The sequence below is a fragment of the Pocillopora verrucosa genome, chromosome 5 (genome assembly GCF_036669915.1).
Source record: "Pocillopora verrucosa isolate sample1 chromosome 5, ASM3666991v2, whole genome shotgun sequence".
In the NCBI taxonomy this organism is placed as follows: domain Eukaryota; kingdom Metazoa; phylum Cnidaria; class Anthozoa; order Scleractinia; family Pocilloporidae; genus Pocillopora; species Pocillopora verrucosa.
This window is the reverse complement of record NC_089316.1, coordinates 418,950-436,057: the sequence shown is the minus strand read 5'-3', so window position 1 is coordinate 436,057 and position 17,108 is coordinate 418,950. Positions and strand designations below refer to the sequence as shown.

Sequence of the window (17,108 nt, the reverse complement as noted above, 5' to 3'; positions counted from 1 at the left end):
GATTTATGGATGGTTATCTGGGAATCAAACATCGTTTTGCATGAAAGATATCTGTTTTGCCCAAATGTAAATAATTGTGGCAGTTCGTTTGGGATCACATATATCTTGCGAGCTGTTTTTTGGTTTCTCGCTAACAACAGACAATCAAACACCATGAATATTGATTTATAATCGAGGCGAGCGATTAATGTGTTTTTCATGACGTCATTCTGACAACATAAATTAGTTATTCATGATTCTGGTGATACGATTTTAGACAAACGACTGTAGGGAACTCCTAATGGCTCCAAGAAACGTCTAGGAATTGATAAATACTTATTAAGGCTTCAGGATAATTTTAAAAAGGTAAGAAACATAGTTGCTCATCAACCTTAGAAACTGTGTATTAATTCGGAAAAATAAATTATGTAACTGTGAAATAAGAGACAATATTTGACAAAAATTTACACCCAACATGTTTATTCACTACCTGAGGTCTTTAAGATCTGTGCATCTAATACAAAGAAAAGTGTGGCCAAAATATAACGTTACTTTTTGCGACATTATAAATCGAGCTAAAAAAATTGGTTGTATAATATAACCGGTAAAATACTATACTTCAGCTAATAAGATATAGTTGGAGTTTGTAAAATAGTAAAACTGTTCAAAATATGGCAAAATAAAATATGAAAACATCATTTCACTTAAAATAGATTGACTAGGTATGAAGCGCTATGTGAATCTAAAAATATCACATTTGGCAAGGCTAGAATTTAGTCCTCAGCACTTTCCAACGAACAGCTGAAATAATTCACTGACAAGGACAAAATGCGTCAGTCTCAGAATTCAGGCTTCATACTTAACTTTTATTCATCATATTTTCAATGAGTTATTTTAGTTAATTTACAGTTTTTCTTATGTTATTCTATCAGGAAATAAATCATACGCTACAGAAAATGTCTTGGTGATGACTCTAAAATTTTAATTACCATAACTTTCCGCACAGTGTTATGTTTAGGGAAATAATTACGATTCAGGAATATTCATCATATTTAATGAGTGCACCATGAAAACATGCTCTAATTGATGGGAACCTTGTGCGACGCCACATTGGGCCAAATTTTTTTTTAACTAAAACAGTTTCAAACAATGTTTCTCTTTTTATCGCACGATGCTTTTCGCAACGACATTAAGTTGAAGATATATTCATAAATGAAATACAAAACTGCTTTTTTTCTGGAAATGAAATGGTTCTCCTACTAAGAAAAAATTGTGATATGTGAAAGATGATAAGTGTTCGTGACTCAGAATCTGTGATACGTAATCCGCTATTCGTGATGTGTGGTTCGTGCCATCGAGCCATGATCCGTTCTTCCTACGCACACTTACGCGCTTTCCTGACGAGGACCACTCACGCAATCTATTTAAACATGATGCAGAGATTACGTTACGTCATCAGCAGAACACTAGACCCACCCACGAATTTAAGTTCTTACTTAAAGCGTGCCATCGTGGTTTAATGTAAAAATTTAGTAAGTATAAAAAATATAATCTTCTCCCTGTATTTCATATTTTGTCTTCGTTACATCTAATTATTTGAATATGGGATCTGCCTGTTGGGAAAGTTTCAGGCATGGTTATGATGAGAAGACGTTCTTCCTCTTTCGTTGAACGAAAATTCGCAGTCCAGGATCGAACTAAGTCGGATTGAACGTTGGAGCTACAGGTAAAACAGCAGAAAACTGAGGAAGCGTCAGAATACAAATAAGTTATTAGTTGTTTCTTATCTCAAACTTCCATTCATTTTGCTTCATATTTTACATATATTTTTATGTGTATTCTTCATCAATAGTTGTCAATCGAAGCATTAATCACTTAAGGTCATCTATGTAATCGAAAAAGAAGGTGTTGCCTTCTAAAAGAAACTTCCTTCAGTTATAACTTTGACAAGAGGCAAATAAAAGAGAGAAGGAAGTCGTTAGGGACGACTTCTAAATTGAAATGACCAAGTACGTTCATGGTGTCAAAGGGTTCGCTTGTAAAAGCTTACAAATTTACAATAAAATCATCTGTATTTAGCTACTAGTTTTTGTTGCACATGCGTTACATTTAGTCATAGTAGACACATCGATTTCAATTGCAAGTTTTGGTGATGTAAACAAAGCCCGCTTAGGGACAATTGTCTCCTTGGCTTTCATGAAAAAATGCGACAGATCAGAGAGTAAGTTATTTTCCATTTTGCCCCAAAAAATATCTTTGCTAGTAATCAAAACAAACTTAGAAAGTGATGTTTTATCGAAAATTATTTTGAGAAGTGTTTGAAGCCATCAGAATTCTTATTGGAACACAAACCTCTTAGTGTATACTCACACTGGTTGTTAAAAAAGGGTTTTGTCCCATAACTTGCTCATGTACATCAAAAAAGCTACTTTCTCATGACTTAAAAAGGTATATCTTAATTTATTCATAAAAGGTTACATTATGTTATTTTTTTACTTTAGGGGTGACTTTTCCGTTGTCGCCGAGTTTGTTTGCGGCTTTGATCCGTGGCGTCATTGTCAACACTTTTTCAAGTCAACCAGACTTCGGAAATCCTGGTATTATTTCTAACTGAAAGAGTCCATAACCACAGTGTAAAGCTCAACAGTTTACGAAGGTAAGGCGTTATTTTTCTCTTTTTCTGGCTTGTTTACCCTGAACGTTTAAAATGCTTAAATTTGTTATTTTCAAACAACACACAGTTATTGTGACCTTAATAAAGTTTACTGCAGTCAAAGCGTATTACTTTAGTGTTGAGTTGAGACAATTTTGAGCCAGAAACCGCACCTATTTATTTTTGAAATTACAGAAATTTCAAGAATATTAATGATTCGAAGAGTTCTTGATTGCAATAGCCTCAACACCATAAAACTCTCGAAAAATGTTTATGAATAACAACAAGCCTTTCTGCTTGTAATTATTAATTATTAAGCTACGTGATCTATGCTCATGTCAGCGTTACGAGTTGCTCGTTTTGTCCACTTGTAGGTTATATTGTAACTAAAAACCTTGATAACTTATTTAATGGCTCGTTGAGGCCAGAATATGACTATTACGGTGTCAAGTTAAGATTTTTATCATTTCATCGGCACGTACTGGCAAGGCAAATCATGAGTTAAACCTCCTACGCAAGGTGGAGGTGTTGATTGTCGTAGGGAAAAGGTCGAAGAATTATGGTGAAAATGATAATCATAAATAATATATGAATACATCTTGTAACTCAGCCAGCAAAATGAAAATATAACTGCAACATACTCGATCAAGTGGTAAAGCTAAAATTTTCCATAATATTGATATTCCCCCTCCTAGCCTCATCATAGTTAGTTTTGGTTGAAATTATTTAAGATGCCCTGTGATCGTGCTACTAGTTACAAAGAGCACTTTCATTTTCTGTTTACCAGTTTCCAGTTGAAAAGTAATCAGGATGACACCTTCCAAAATTATAACCCCAGGACATTTAGGAAATTAGAAATTGTAAAAATACTTTCATCATGCTTTGTGTCTATTGTGCTTTGTGTCTGGTTGTGCTTTGTTATTGTGCAGTATGGTTGCCACGCTGCGAAAAGTTTCATGAAATGATTTGTATAGAAATACATTACGCCACATATAAACTTACACCAAATAACCGAAATTAAATTATTACTGACTTTGTTGATGCACAAAAATGTCGAACTTTCATGGTTGTTTTTGGGGTGGAATTATTAAAGATGCCTTGTGATCGCGCTGCTAATTACAAAGAGCACTTTCATTTTTTGTTTGCTGGTTTCCAGCTGAAAAATCAGGATGGCGCCTTCCAAAATTATAACCCCAGGACGACTAGGAAAATAGAAATTCTAAAAATACTTAGGCAGTCAGTTTTAAGCAAATCACTTTCATCATGCTTTGTGTCTGTTGTGCTTTGTTATCGCGCAGTATCGGGTCGCCATGCTGCGAAAAATCTCATGAAATTATTTGTTTAGAAATACATTACACCTTGGATAAACTTACGCCAAATAATCGAAATGAATTTATTACTGACTTTCTGGATGCACAAAAATGTCAAACTTTCTGAAATAACACAATAGGCTCTTTGAATAAATTGTCTTTTTCTGCTTCTGATAAAATAATTTGTTTAGAAATACGCTACCCTTGTGTAAACTCACACCACCAAGTAAAAATGAAATGATTACTTTCTTGAAAAACACAAATTTAGATCTTTCTGAAATAGCACACTGAGCTTTTTGAGTAAATTCTCTTCTTTTGTTTGCTATCATGAGGTTTTACACTCAGTATTTTGTTATCTCTATAGTATATTTTAAATTTACATAACATATTAAGATCTGATCCTCTTCGAAAAACCTAATTATAATTCAAAACTCGCTGTTTGGGAGAACTTTTCTAACATGTAAAAAAAAAAAAGTAAAAAAAAACAACAACAACAGCGAACATGAAACCTGTGAAAGAAATCTTCCAGTCACCATATTTGTGTTTCACGGTAATCAATGAAGCGAAGAACACTACGGTGATAATTGCTTAGTAAAAACTAAGGTTTTATTAAAAATATAATGAACGCAAAAACTGAATTGTGGCTTAATATTTATATAGATTGAACTGTCACTTTCTCGTTCCGGTTGGAGACGAGACCGATTGTCAACTTTCTGGAGGCAGCTGACTTTTCTTGTTTAGTTTAAGTTTAAAATCAATTTTAAGTGAATGAGGGCTTTGACATTATTTCAGCTATCGCACGATTAGTTTATTTGCTATGTCAGTCAAATCTTACCGAGCAGATCACATATCACTTCGCATCCTCTTAGAGTGAATTTGAATGTTTTTCTTAGATTGTTTCCTTCGTTTAGGGCCAGTAGCCTCGAAGACTTGTCAGCTATATCCTCTGCAACCAGGCACTCGATATGTCGTCGAGTCTAGGAGAGAGAGAAAATGGAATAATTGTTGCAGAGGCCACAAGCCTGATCATCCTGAATGTGGTGTCCTTGGTCGGTAATTTTCTCATATGCTGGACTGTGTATCGCAGCAAGAGTCTCCGAACCACAACCAATCTTTACATCGTTGCTTTAGCTGTGGGTGATCTCAGCTCAGCCATATTTGTGATGCCAATTTCATCTGCGGTATTGATTACTGGAGACTGGCGGTTCAGTGATTTTTATTGTAACATTCAGGGTTTTTTCGTCGTACTGAATATATATGTCTCACCTTGCCTAATGGCTTTAACAGCTTTCAACCGATACGTAAGAATTGTGAGGACAAACATGTACCCCAAACTTTTCTCCATGAGGAAAAGCAAAATTTGGATCATAGTTGTGTGGTGTATTGCGATCGCGTACATCTTAATACAGGTATTCGCGGGAAACCAGGCCATCCGATTCGTTCCTGGCTATGCTGTTTGTTCCACGACTCATCTCAAAGAGACGCAAAAGATCGTTCATTACAGCATTGTTATCCCCGTTTTTGTCGTGGCTCCCATTGTTATCACATCTTTCTGCTACTACAAGATTTTCCGTACCATTAAGCTGCATAACAAGAATGTAATGCCGTCGTTACAAGCCAACAGCAATAATTTCTCTCGAGTGAAAATCTCCAGGCGTGAGTTGAAGATCAGCATGTCCTTATTTGTCGTGGTAATAGTGTTTGCATTTTGCTGGATCCCGCTATGGATTTTGGCTCTACTGTTTCGCTTCAAACTCGTTAAGAGTCTTCCAAGAAACGTGGCTTTGTTCGTCAGTTTCTTAGTGTTTTTCTCTTCCACTATAAATCCATTCATTTACGCTGGTATGAACAGGTCTTTCCGACGTGAGATCCGTTATATCTGTTTGCCAGCGAGTAAGCAAGAACCAGTCTCAGAGCGAACACGACCAAGTGGAAAAACCGATGAGGAGTTAGATGAGCCAAACCAAACGCGTCTAAATGAAGTGGAACTGGGAGTTAAAGCCGCCTATAGTGAAAATACTGATTAGGCGATGAACAGAATTTTATCCATTGGAAAAAAAGAATACTTCATCTTTGATAACGTGCTTATAAAAAGAATTTGTTCATTTTCCATCATGTTGATTAATTGACCGGTCATGCAAAATGAACTCTACTCTGCATTAACGCCTATCGGAATAAAACGGGAGAAATGTCTTAGAGAATGGCCGTCATAATTGAATTTAAAAAAGAAAACCGATATTAGTCACAAAAAATAACAAATAGGTCATTGCATATAAGGTAAACAAAATTTATGAAGGATAATATTTCCACAAATCAGAACTCGAGATCTTGTGTTGCATTGTTCAGCTGATTTGAACTCAAACAACCATACAATTACTCTTTTGGAATCAGATCTAGCAACTCAAAAAATTTCAAAATCCCTTCAATGGTTTGGTTAATGATATTAGTGAGCATATTCAATTTAGTCGGACAAGCGAACATGATGAACGTATTTCTAAACTGCTCAGATTTAATATAAGGACCAATCAAAATGCGAATAGAACTCATCACATCACGTGCGGGTCAACCTTCATTCTAAACCGATGTAGCTTATCAATATAAATGAGTATTTTACATTGTGCACTAAAAATATCACTAGGAATAAAGAAACTATTTACCCTTAAGGTTTTTTGCATGGCAGGAGTAACTGAACCCTGACGATCTGTTGCCAGGGTGATTTTAGTAAGTAAGAGTTATACTAGATATTAATAACCAAGTATTATCTGAACATCTGTATTTATCTATATTCATTGTTTATAAATCTGATTGGCTCCAACATGATTTTAATTATTCAGTTTACATTTCAGTTAGGAGGTTGCCGCGATGTTTAGTTCATGCAATAAACCAAAATTATTTAGAGAGTCCAGTACTAATGATAATTTGAAAGTTCAGTCTATTGCAATTTCTCGAACTCGCGGGTGAAATATTAAGATCGTTAATGCATGTAATAACTGTTTCTTTTATTGGTACTTTTTACGATTTTATCCTTAACAATGTAGATCGTAGGATGATAAGCAAACTCTCCTCTGAGTAAAACTTATAAATTAGATTTTCCCTTAAAGACAACGAAATAATTTCAAAAATTGATATTAAAAAAAAAAAAAACGGTGAAAGGATGCAAGATGATCTGCCAACTATATATCATGTTACAAAACTAGGACTGCACGCGGCTCATTGAGTTTCACCCCTGGCGCTCATTATTTTCTCGTAGTATGATAATCCGATCAGGGTTCGTAATAACAGGATGTTCTCCAGCAGCAATGGAGACCAAACAATATGGTTCAATTAAAGTTTATATTTTATTCTAACCGACAACTGAGGTTATTACGCTGTACTCGCACGGAATTTTCAAAAGTTAAGACCCTTTTTTCCATGAGAGAATGTAAAGCGTGACCGACATCATTTAGGAATAGCATTTTCCATCAGAACGAGCAATCGGATAAGGAAGAGAAAAACTGCCGGAAACGGATTTAGGCCCCTACGGGATTTGAAACCATGACCTATGCGATACCGATGCAGCGTATTACCAACTGCGCTGCACCCGTATCGCAAAGGTCATGGGTTCAAATCCCATACGGTCCTTATTTCCATTACTACTTAAGTAGTGTTCATTACTGCCAGGATCGCTTTCATATTCGTTTATTCAATCTCAGTTCACATACTGATTTTCATTTATTTACAGTCATTTATTCTGCCGGAAAAGGGTTCACAGTAAACTGAAAACCTTCGTTATCTTTGAGCAGCAAGTTATAGAACACCTTTAGGTAAATCATTCGGTATAGCCCTAAGGAATGAAGGAAAGCGTAGAAACAACAGCGCTGCAATTGCGCTGAGAAATATGAGTGATAATTTTCCCACGTGGATAGAAAACATGCGGGTTCTTGATGGTATATTCTTGCAAGCGCAAGAGTTGATATGTACATTAGAAATATACAATAAATTTTACACGATTTAAGGTGGTTTCGAGTGTAATGATGTTCCCTTTTTTGTATTACAAACGGGGTCCTCTATTGTCTACAAGAATAGGAACAAGTTTTCACATCCTTCTTATAAACTGGCCGATTTTTGACAAATACATTTTATTGACAGCCGAAGACAGATTCCTTGTCAGAATAAATGCCTTACTGAATGGGAGGGTTTTATCTGTCCAGATTTATCAAAAAAAATATTTGCAAATACCTTGGGCGATTCATGGGGTCTTTCAAAATCGTACGGATTAAGGACAAAAACTCTAAATTTCCAAAGGTAGAAGGAGCCTTAAGATTCAGTTAAAAATACCCAGGTTGATTATCATTGTTATGCGATTTTTGGTAGCTGTTCGGAACGCGGATTTAAATAAATCTTGATCTTCAAATGAAAACAAGCTGTTTCCAGATTAAACTCAAGTCCCATAAAAGGAATACAACTGGGGATTTCAAAAACATTCCATACAGAAAATCTTACCACGTCGAGATAATTTTTGCCAGTTTTTTTTACCGATAGCTATAGTTGTTTGCTTTTTTGTTTCACTAAGACAAATATTGGCCTACCATGCCGGATAAGACCTTATCCTTCTAAAAAACGGAATCCTAAATCTAATTCCGTGCCAGTTATCCATGATACCAAAAATGTTTTCAATTTTTTTTGTCTTTAAGTTTTTACCGGTAAAACTGAAAATAAAAGTAATCAGGGGTTTTTCTAGGCAGAGGTATTTAGGACCATGATTGGAAAGATTGTCCAACTTATTACATTATCCATGTATTCATCAGTTTTAGAGCAGGAAAAATAGATGATTCGTTCTAGTCAGTTACGATGGTTTTACGATCCGTAATGTACTCTGCATAAACACCTACGGCCAAATTGTAGATTAAAAACATGATTAACATTGTCCACTGTTTTAAATTCATTATTTGTCATTTCTTTTTTCAATAAAAGGGCAGTTCAGACATTTTACTGAAATAATTTTCGGTTCACAAACTACAAATACATGGGTAAGGAAATGCTATTGTCTGCTAAATACTCGTTGGTACAATAATAGTTATTTCTTGCTAATGACTTGTATGCTTTTTTGAACTAATGAATGACATTAAAGATCAAGTATTCGGCTCGTTTGTTTCATTAGGGAGTGTCCAGTGACCGAACGTTGAAACAGTAGGTTCTAATGTTTATAATGGATTTGAATAACATAGATATCATAGCCTTTGCTTTGTCATTTTAGATGAAGGATTTGAGCTCTTACCGAGTCGAATGACATATTTATTAGTAACAAAGGGTTTTTCTCTAAATTTTGGGTAATTTTTGTCCTCATTGGTATAAACAAGTTTGGATTTAATGTAAACGTAAATTGTGCCATCGATTTCTTATCATGACGGCTTGTTGCTTAATTTTGAATTAATTTATTTCACAACATAATGTACTAAATAGAGAGCGATAAAAGCCGCAATGAAAAAGCTATATATATATATATTATTCAACTTACAAGGAAACCGACATTGGAAGGAACTTGCGGAGTATTTAGTTGTCATAGTTATCATCAATCGACTCTGATGAAGCAGGAGACAAAAGGAGGATCACTGATTAGCATCAGCCGACCCATGTATTTGTATTAACAATCTCCAAATTGAATTTATTTGCTTTTCGAGGCCAGTTGATGAAAAAAACAAAAATCATTGCAGATGTATTGCACCTCAGTAACTGCGCGCAGCGTGGTGTTTACAGATTTTACACGGCCTAGAAAAACATAAATTCGTGTTTCTCTGTTGGAAACGCGTTTTGTATTGATGGCTGTTTCTGTGACAATAAGAGGAAAGGAAACATTTTGAGAGCAATGTTTTCCAGCTGTTGAAAATGAAAGAGAAAAAGGACAAAAGAAAATAGCAACGCGTCAAAAGCTGCTCTGTAAATGGACATTACTATTGGATGAAATTGAAATAAGCTTTAATTAACGTAAGGCTTGAGCCACAAATTAACATATATTTTGAAACAAAATTAAAGCATATTTACAGTACAAAACGTGTTTCCCTGATAAAGCTGAAGGGGAATATTTGTTTTCACTTAGTTTAGGCACAGGCTCGACACGAGTCTAAACAGCCGTCGTGATTTCTTTTTTGCTCGACAGCGCTTCAAGACCAGCGAAATCGAATAAGGTTTAAAATACGTAGCTACCTCTGCGTTTGATCAGATCAAAAGTTTCGCTATACAGGGGATTAGTTTGAGGAAAATCACGTTAACGTGGCTGGAAAACTGGAACTAATGGAGAAAAACCAGTCATGTGATGGCAATTTGACTGCTATCTTTAGGAGGGAGGCCAACAAAACCGGTGAAGATTTGCCCGAACTCGGCTTAGATTACAGCGTGCCTTTGACAGTGATAGGCTTCGCTGTTTTGGTTTCAAACGGGCTTGTTTGTATACTTTTCTGTCGGTTCCGTGCCCTCCGAACGATAACAAATACTTTTATTGTCAGCCTGGCGATAAGCGATCTTATGGTGGCCACAGTTTTCATCCCGACTTATCTAGCTGGTCTGGCAGTCAATCCCTATATTATTGCCTACATTCTGTTTGCATATCTGTTTAATTTCTGTGGCATTACTTGGGACAGGTACCAAGCCGTTCTTAATCCTCTCATGTACAGGTCAGTGGTAACACGCGCGATCGTCTACAAAATCTTGGCCCTGGTGTGGACTATACCCCTCTTATTAGCGATCATACCAATCTTCTGGGAGTATCGGAACGGTGTTAAATTACTGGCCGGTCGTATTTACCAAGGAATCTTGGTTGCTCTGGTCACTCTGTGTTCAGGGTCTATCTGCTGGGCATATGGAAAGATTTTTGGTGCCACGCGACGTCAAGTAAAACAAATGATTGAAATGCACGAAACAAACGCACGATTTGAACACAGTGTTCTCCCAGACAGACAATCAGGGCGATCAATGAGAAAGAGGCGGTCAATTACCATTTCCAACGAAGTGAAAGCGGCCAAAGTTTTTGCTCTTGTAGGAGGAACCTTTGCAGTATGCTGGCTTCCTTTGATAATTATTAATGTGTTTTCCGCACTAGATTATTCCCACATAATTCCGAATGTATTTCTTGATGTCTCCCTTTATTCACTGGTAGGAAACGCTTTAGCCGACCCTCTAATTTATTCATTTTACAAGTCGGACTATAGGCGAGCCTTTAAGCGATTTTTTTGTGGTAAAAAACCAGATCATGATAAATTTGGGAATTCAATCACCACAAGGAATTCTGTGCTGACAGAAGAAAACAGTGAGAAAATGGACGAAAATCTTATCTAAGGCATATTATTCATGAACTGGAAAAGCTAGCATTTTAAAACTAATTGCACTGTATTATTTTTAAGCCGGTTTTTATTGCTAGGAAAATTGAATTTTATGAAAACACCAGTGTAAAATTTTGACCTGTAATAAATATAATATTTGACAATAAATTGACGACAAGCACAATGTTTTGTGTCATCTGAAATACTGTTTGAACCATCATAATTGCATTTGTGTACATTCTAGTTTCGACCGATGCTAATGACCTCTCAGTATACAAACACTAGGTTCTAACGTGTCTAAAGATATCAAACACAATTTACCGATGTTTCAAAAGCTTTTGAACCATTAGACCTCAATCAACTGTGTTAAAAGGCTTTCTTCAGTAAAATAAATTCTGAGATTTCTGATGCATTTGCAAGTGGAAATAATGTAATGCATTCGAACATAGATTTCAAATTTTGCAAAGAGTCATTAAGGGTAAAGGAAATAACTATAAGTCGGTAAACAAAAGTATGATGCTTTAGTTGAGTTACATTACACAAATGAATAAAGGGGTAAGTTTCTAAAGAAACTGTGGTGCTGCGTCGGTGGGAGAGTATAGCAGGTAATTTAGTGTTAACAACTGAGTTGAAAACGTAAATTAGCCACCGTAAAGGGTAAAAAAGCTGACGTTTCGAGCGTTAGCCCTTCGTTAGAGCGATAGACGAAGGGCAAACGCTCGAAACGTCAGCTTTTTTACCCTTTATCGTGGCCAATTTACGTTTCAACTCAGTTGTTAACACTAAATTATCTACATTACACAAAGGTTGCTTCCTACATTTCGGAGACTGTCGCAGTCCATCCATCTTTGGTATAAAATCGGAGTTACCCTCCAGCACTCATTAGAACCTCGTTAGCTCGGTTACAAGGTTAACTTAAGCATGGACGTGATTGTCTTTTGAGCCCTTGTAAATGCTTGATGAGTAAGGGGGACTTGGAGCCACTCCAGGTGAATATTGTTCCTATATTAAGTCTATTGACTTCTGTGCTCTTTAAATTTTCTCGCTTGGTTATGGTTTAAAAGACTGATTGTCCAATTTTAACCGGCACAAGGAATTTGACAGCGAAAACTGCAGTGATGTTGTTATGAAATTGGTAAAATTAAAACTCCCAAAATAAAAGCAACTTGACCTTGGAATGTATTCCAGAATGATACGTACAGGAAACTTTCCGATTTCGAGTGTCTTCGAACTGAGTAAACCTCACTATTTAAGGAATATTTCGATTTAACTTAATCTGAGTCGTCTTATTTCGTTTAAATTGTTGTTTTGGGACAGACTTTGAAATTGTCTTTTTACGCTCTAGCACAATTATTTCATAAATTATATAATATTATTTTCCTGCGCTTTGTACTTTGTCCACGAAAGTTAAAATCCTTGTTCTGAAGAATCGTAAGCCGTAGTTTTCTTGCTTAATCGTTCAAACTAATGCTCCAAAGCCTTTGTAGAAAAAACCTGACCATAGGGAAAAAACCAAACAACATGCAAACAAAATGTAATGTCGAAAGATGGAGATTTATGCTAATTAAAGATGTTGCGTGTCTGGCCTCCTACAAAAGTCTTAATTTCCTTTTTGTTACAAAATCAAGTCTCGCTCAGCGACACTCTTTCTACTAGTAATAATCTTCAGCCTAAAAAAATGAATTCAACGCATTTCTCAAACGACGAGAGATATTTTCTATGAGCTACTTTGTGCCTGATCGAGTTTATTTTCCGTATGTATCGTTTGTGCAGTCTTTCCTTTCGAGCGTCGAAAAAAAGTCTAAAAAAAAGGAAGAAGATGAAGACGTAACGATGGTCTTCAGGAGCTTTTTACTGATCTTTCTTCAGACTTAGGTAGAAAAATCACGTGGTGTTTTGTTTAACCCAGCGCCTTGTCGAACACGAGCTACAGTCGATCCAACCGTGGTATCCATTGACAGCTCTGTATCTGCCACCTGCCAAGTTCTTTTGATTAAGAGAATTTTCTTTGCCTGTCGGCGAATCTTGCCATTGAGTGTTAAGCAAACTATCGGGTTGATACAGCTACTGAGATATACAAATGACGTGTAGGTTACATAGGCTCCTCGAGGAAGGCTACCTGTACCTAGCACTGCATTTATGGAATCCACTGTTGTAACTGGAAGCCAGCAGATTACAAACGTAACGACGAGAACAAGAAGCATTTTGGTCATTTGAAGCTCCTCTGAGCTCAAACTCCCAGACTGCCGTGACCGAATGGTGTTTCTTGTAGCCATGGCATGTTCTTTTACCATGCGGAAAACTTTGTAATAGCATACAGTGATAAGAATCATGGGCAGAATTGTGTAAACGCATAGTAACGAAAGAATATATGTCATCTTTTCAAGTCTTTTATCCGGATTGAAAGTCATGAAACAAGAAGCTTTTCCCGGGCGAAAGATGTAAGTAAATAACCCACTGAAAAGTGGTGAAATGGTCAGAACAAAGGGCGCAATGGTAACTGCACAAATCATTGCAATGGAGAATCTTTTGGTGAACCATTTCCGATAAAGTCTCGGTCTAAGGACACAGAAATACCGATTAACAGCCATCAAAGTCACCATATGGAGTGAGATCCAAACGAGGCAAATTGCAAAAATTCCTTGGAATGTACAAACCGCGTCACTGAATACCCAGTCACTGTGTATAAAGATGGAAGCAGTGAATGGCATGACCAATGATGCTGTGAGTATATCAGCTACTGACAAACAAACCAAAAACATGTTTGTCACAGTTCGAAGACCTGGATTTCTTAATATCGCCAAAATCAAAACAAAGTTACCGAGGAACGCTGCCAATATAATCAGTAGCATAAAACAAGATTCGAAGACTAAAACCCCCTGGCTTCTGTTTTTCAAATCCCTATGTAATCGCGCTAAATTTTCCTCCTCCATTTTGGGCTATAAGTCGGGTAAGTAGAGGACGAACGTTACGAAGACTTTCGACTGTGGTTTTATTAAATTCACAGCTGCTATATAATTATGTTGGTAGTTACAATATCAATAACAAACCTGAAAATTTTCTTTATTCTGATTTGCTTAATGCAATGCAGTTTGCAGGTAATACAGTACAAAAAAGTGTTAATTCAGCGCAGAATAAGGTAACACATTGTTTAGCCACAATAAACTAAAAAAAAACCCAAAGAAAAACAAAACAGCATAGAAATTGTTGTTTTCAGTAACACGGTTGTTTTGAACAAACTCAAAGTGACATTAGCAAGATTTAAAGACAGTTTTTGCACGTGATTTGCGTGCGTTGCTTCTGCATAGTCGTGGAAAGCCATCACAATTTTTTTTCTGAATAGTACTGCTAAGTAATCACGTTTTTTCTCGTGCAGTACATCAACCATTTCTCGTGCATATTTATTCCAAATTGCTCTCGAAATGATGTGATTACCTGAACAAAGCAAACACTAAAGCTTGATATAATGAGTCTTTTAATCTTTTGGCGTCCTTTGTAAATTAATTGGTTCGGTTCCGACAGTACAATTATACCAGGATCACTGATTTTGTCAAAACTGACTGTACAATTTGTCGCATTGCTTAATATTATTTTGTTTTGGAGAGGACCTTAATCCAAGCAGATGCATTCTTGCAAAATGAAGTTTGGCAACAACTTTGCTTTTCATTTCATATCCAGTAGAACACATGCTTTACAAAGAAGTACGATAAAATAAATGAAACAATAATCGACCCTAGGCCTCATTAAATGACAGCACCTCTTGTCTTCAATGAAGCCCTCCTTCCAGAAAAAAATACGAGACAAAATAAATTAGTATTTCCGATGATAGGCTTACAAATTAGTAAATTTGATTGGTTTAGTTTATTATCAAGGCAATTATATCATCGGTTTCAGTCCTTAAATTCAGGAAATTAAGAATTTCATAGCAAGTTATTCCAAGCACGACAATGTTAATGGCGCGCACTCAGTTCTTTTGACAAACCAAACGCTGGGGTGGGTTTGCACCAAATGCACGCGTCTTAAAATATATCACAGGCTGAACACTTGTGATAAAACGCTGGAAGTGGAGTAGCGAAAGGCTTCAAACATTATTTCAAACAGGCCCTCTTTCTCGCTGATTTTCTTGCTCGTTATGATCGTGCGTTTGTTCAAGGTGAGGCTGGTGTCATGATGGACTTTGACATTTTAGTGTTACTGTCAGTTTCTTATTCTTCTTACCTTACTTGAAATAAGTAGAGATTAATCCTCGACCTAGCTTTTGATATTGATCCGAGATTTGTTGTTCTTAATAAACCTGTGAAGTCCCAGCTTGTAGCATACATCAGCATAATCTTCGTCTTTGCGAGCGACCAGTTTATTGCGGCCTGCGTGTTAACGTCGATATCGCCAGGGCGAAATTTGCCTCGTGAAAGATTCGATCAAAATCTATCCAATCTACATTCTATCCAAAATAATTTGAGCGACTTTTATAAGTGTTTACTTGGGCTTAGGAGTGTATGTTTTTCGACTTTGTACCAGATTACGACATGCACCGTCTTAAAATTTAAAAAAAATACTATCATGGCATGCCTCTGCTGTTAAGTTGTTTAATAACTTGTCATTCCTCAAAACTAAAAAGAGGTTTATATGTAAACACATGTTAGGTATAAAATAGCTTAGTGTTTTGTCATCCGTTTTTGACTAAAACAAACATTCTACCACGCGAAGGTCCTGACCGCCGGCGCAAACCGAGCATGTTTTAGTGCCGAACTGATTGCACCCTTTGTGACGAGTTAGCGTGGATTGTTATTGCTATTGTTATTAATAAAAATAGATTGATAACGAAAAAAGCATAAAATTTTCATAAGCGCGGCTTTAAAAAGCGTTCATATAATTTGATATGAGCGATGATATTGATAGCTCTGCTCTAATAAAAGGGACAAATGGAAAACGTCAACGAGGAAACAGTACTGCCTTTAAAAAACAACCCTAATTCTAACTTTGTATATCTGTCACGGTTCTAAAAGTTTTCTGGAGATGGCCGAATCAAATTGTCTTTACGTGGCTCCGCTGAGGTGGATGCTATCATAAGCTATCTACAATGTGCAATTCTCGCTTCGACTTTGTGCGTAATTATCTTATTTGCTTCACTCTTTTAGCGATCAATTTACTAAATATAGAGCATTGTTCATTAACCGACAATGAAGCAATGAGGCTGGAATCGTGGAATGCATCATCAGAAACCAGAAAGGGTTTTTCTGTCGCTTTTTTGTGACCTACGTGCTATGAAACGGAAACTTATTGAGCATTTTTAAGGTGTAAAATACAAGCCATGTGAGTTGTAAAATAGTCTGAAAGGAGCGGCACTGCCCTCAAACAATATCGCTTTTCCTGATTTCCATATATTCTCCATCCGCAAATAAACTTAATCTTCCCATTTCATGCACGGACGCGTCCAAATTTGACCTCGATTACTCTCAATTGACAAGGCGAACGCGGCCTGGTTTTTATTCAATTTACATCGAATGTATTCATTTTTACTTCGATAGAGAGAACAGAATGTTTCTTCTTTTGAGACAAAGTATGACAGCCGTGGGATGTAGATACTTGAAACTAGAAGGCGTCGTTGCTCCAACGTCAGACCTTTTTTTTGGGCTTTACCGTAATTAATTACAGCAGGCACTCTTGTTGACTGAAAAAGATAAAATCTCCCGGATCTTACGCATTTACTGACTGACAATGGTTTGAAATTACTGCGCATACATTGCATAACATGCTTCATTAATTAAATTTTCACAAAGCTTGTTTAAACCCTCAAATTAATAGTTTCTTCATGCCTGACTGTTTACAATATACACATGTGCACGATAAACGCGTACTGATATTTCCTAG

General features: G+C 36.4%; 3 protein-coding genes across 6 annotated transcripts; 2 read left to right on the top strand and 1 right to left on the bottom strand.

Moving 5' to 3' along the window:
- Nucleotides 1-260: 260 nt before the first annotated feature.
- LOC131790945 (melatonin receptor type 1A-like) lies at nt 261-6,840 on the top strand. 4 transcript variants are annotated; one of them, XM_066167846.1, is made up of 3 exons: nt 261-345; nt 2,481-2,635; nt 4,854-6,840. In XM_066167846.1, exon 3 carries the CDS (start codon nt 4,908-4,910, stop codon nt 5,967-5,969), a length of 1,062 nt encoding a protein of 353 aa, XP_066023943.1. In that variant the 5' UTR covers nt 261-345; nt 2,481-2,635; nt 4,854-4,907; the 3' UTR covers nt 5,970-6,840. The 4 variants fall into 4 exon arrangements, with proteins under 4 accessions (XP_066023943.1, XP_058964223.2, XP_058964224.2 ...); XM_059108240.2 differs by lacking the exon at nt 261-345 and adding an exon at nt 1,536-1,705; XM_059108241.2 differs by lacking the exon at nt 261-345 and adding an exon at nt 1,536-1,705 and having other exon boundaries at nt 4,836-6,840.
- Nucleotides 6,841-10,036: 3,196 nt separating this feature from the next.
- Nucleotides 10,037-11,253, top strand: LOC131790926 (histamine H2 receptor-like). The gene has a single exon (XM_059108212.2). It carries the CDS (start codon nt 10,213-10,215, stop codon nt 11,251-11,253), a length of 1,041 nt encoding a protein of 346 aa, XP_058964195.1. The 5' UTR covers nt 10,037-10,212.
- A 1,480-nt stretch (nt 11,254-12,733) lies between these two features.
- LOC131790925 (melatonin receptor type 1C-like) lies at nt 12,734-14,801 on the bottom strand. The gene has a single exon (XM_059108210.2). It carries the CDS (start codon nt 14,168-14,170, stop codon nt 13,109-13,111), a length of 1,062 nt encoding a protein of 353 aa, XP_058964193.1. The 5' UTR covers nt 14,171-14,801; the 3' UTR covers nt 12,734-13,108.
- Between the last annotated feature and the right edge of the window lie 2,307 nt (nt 14,802-17,108).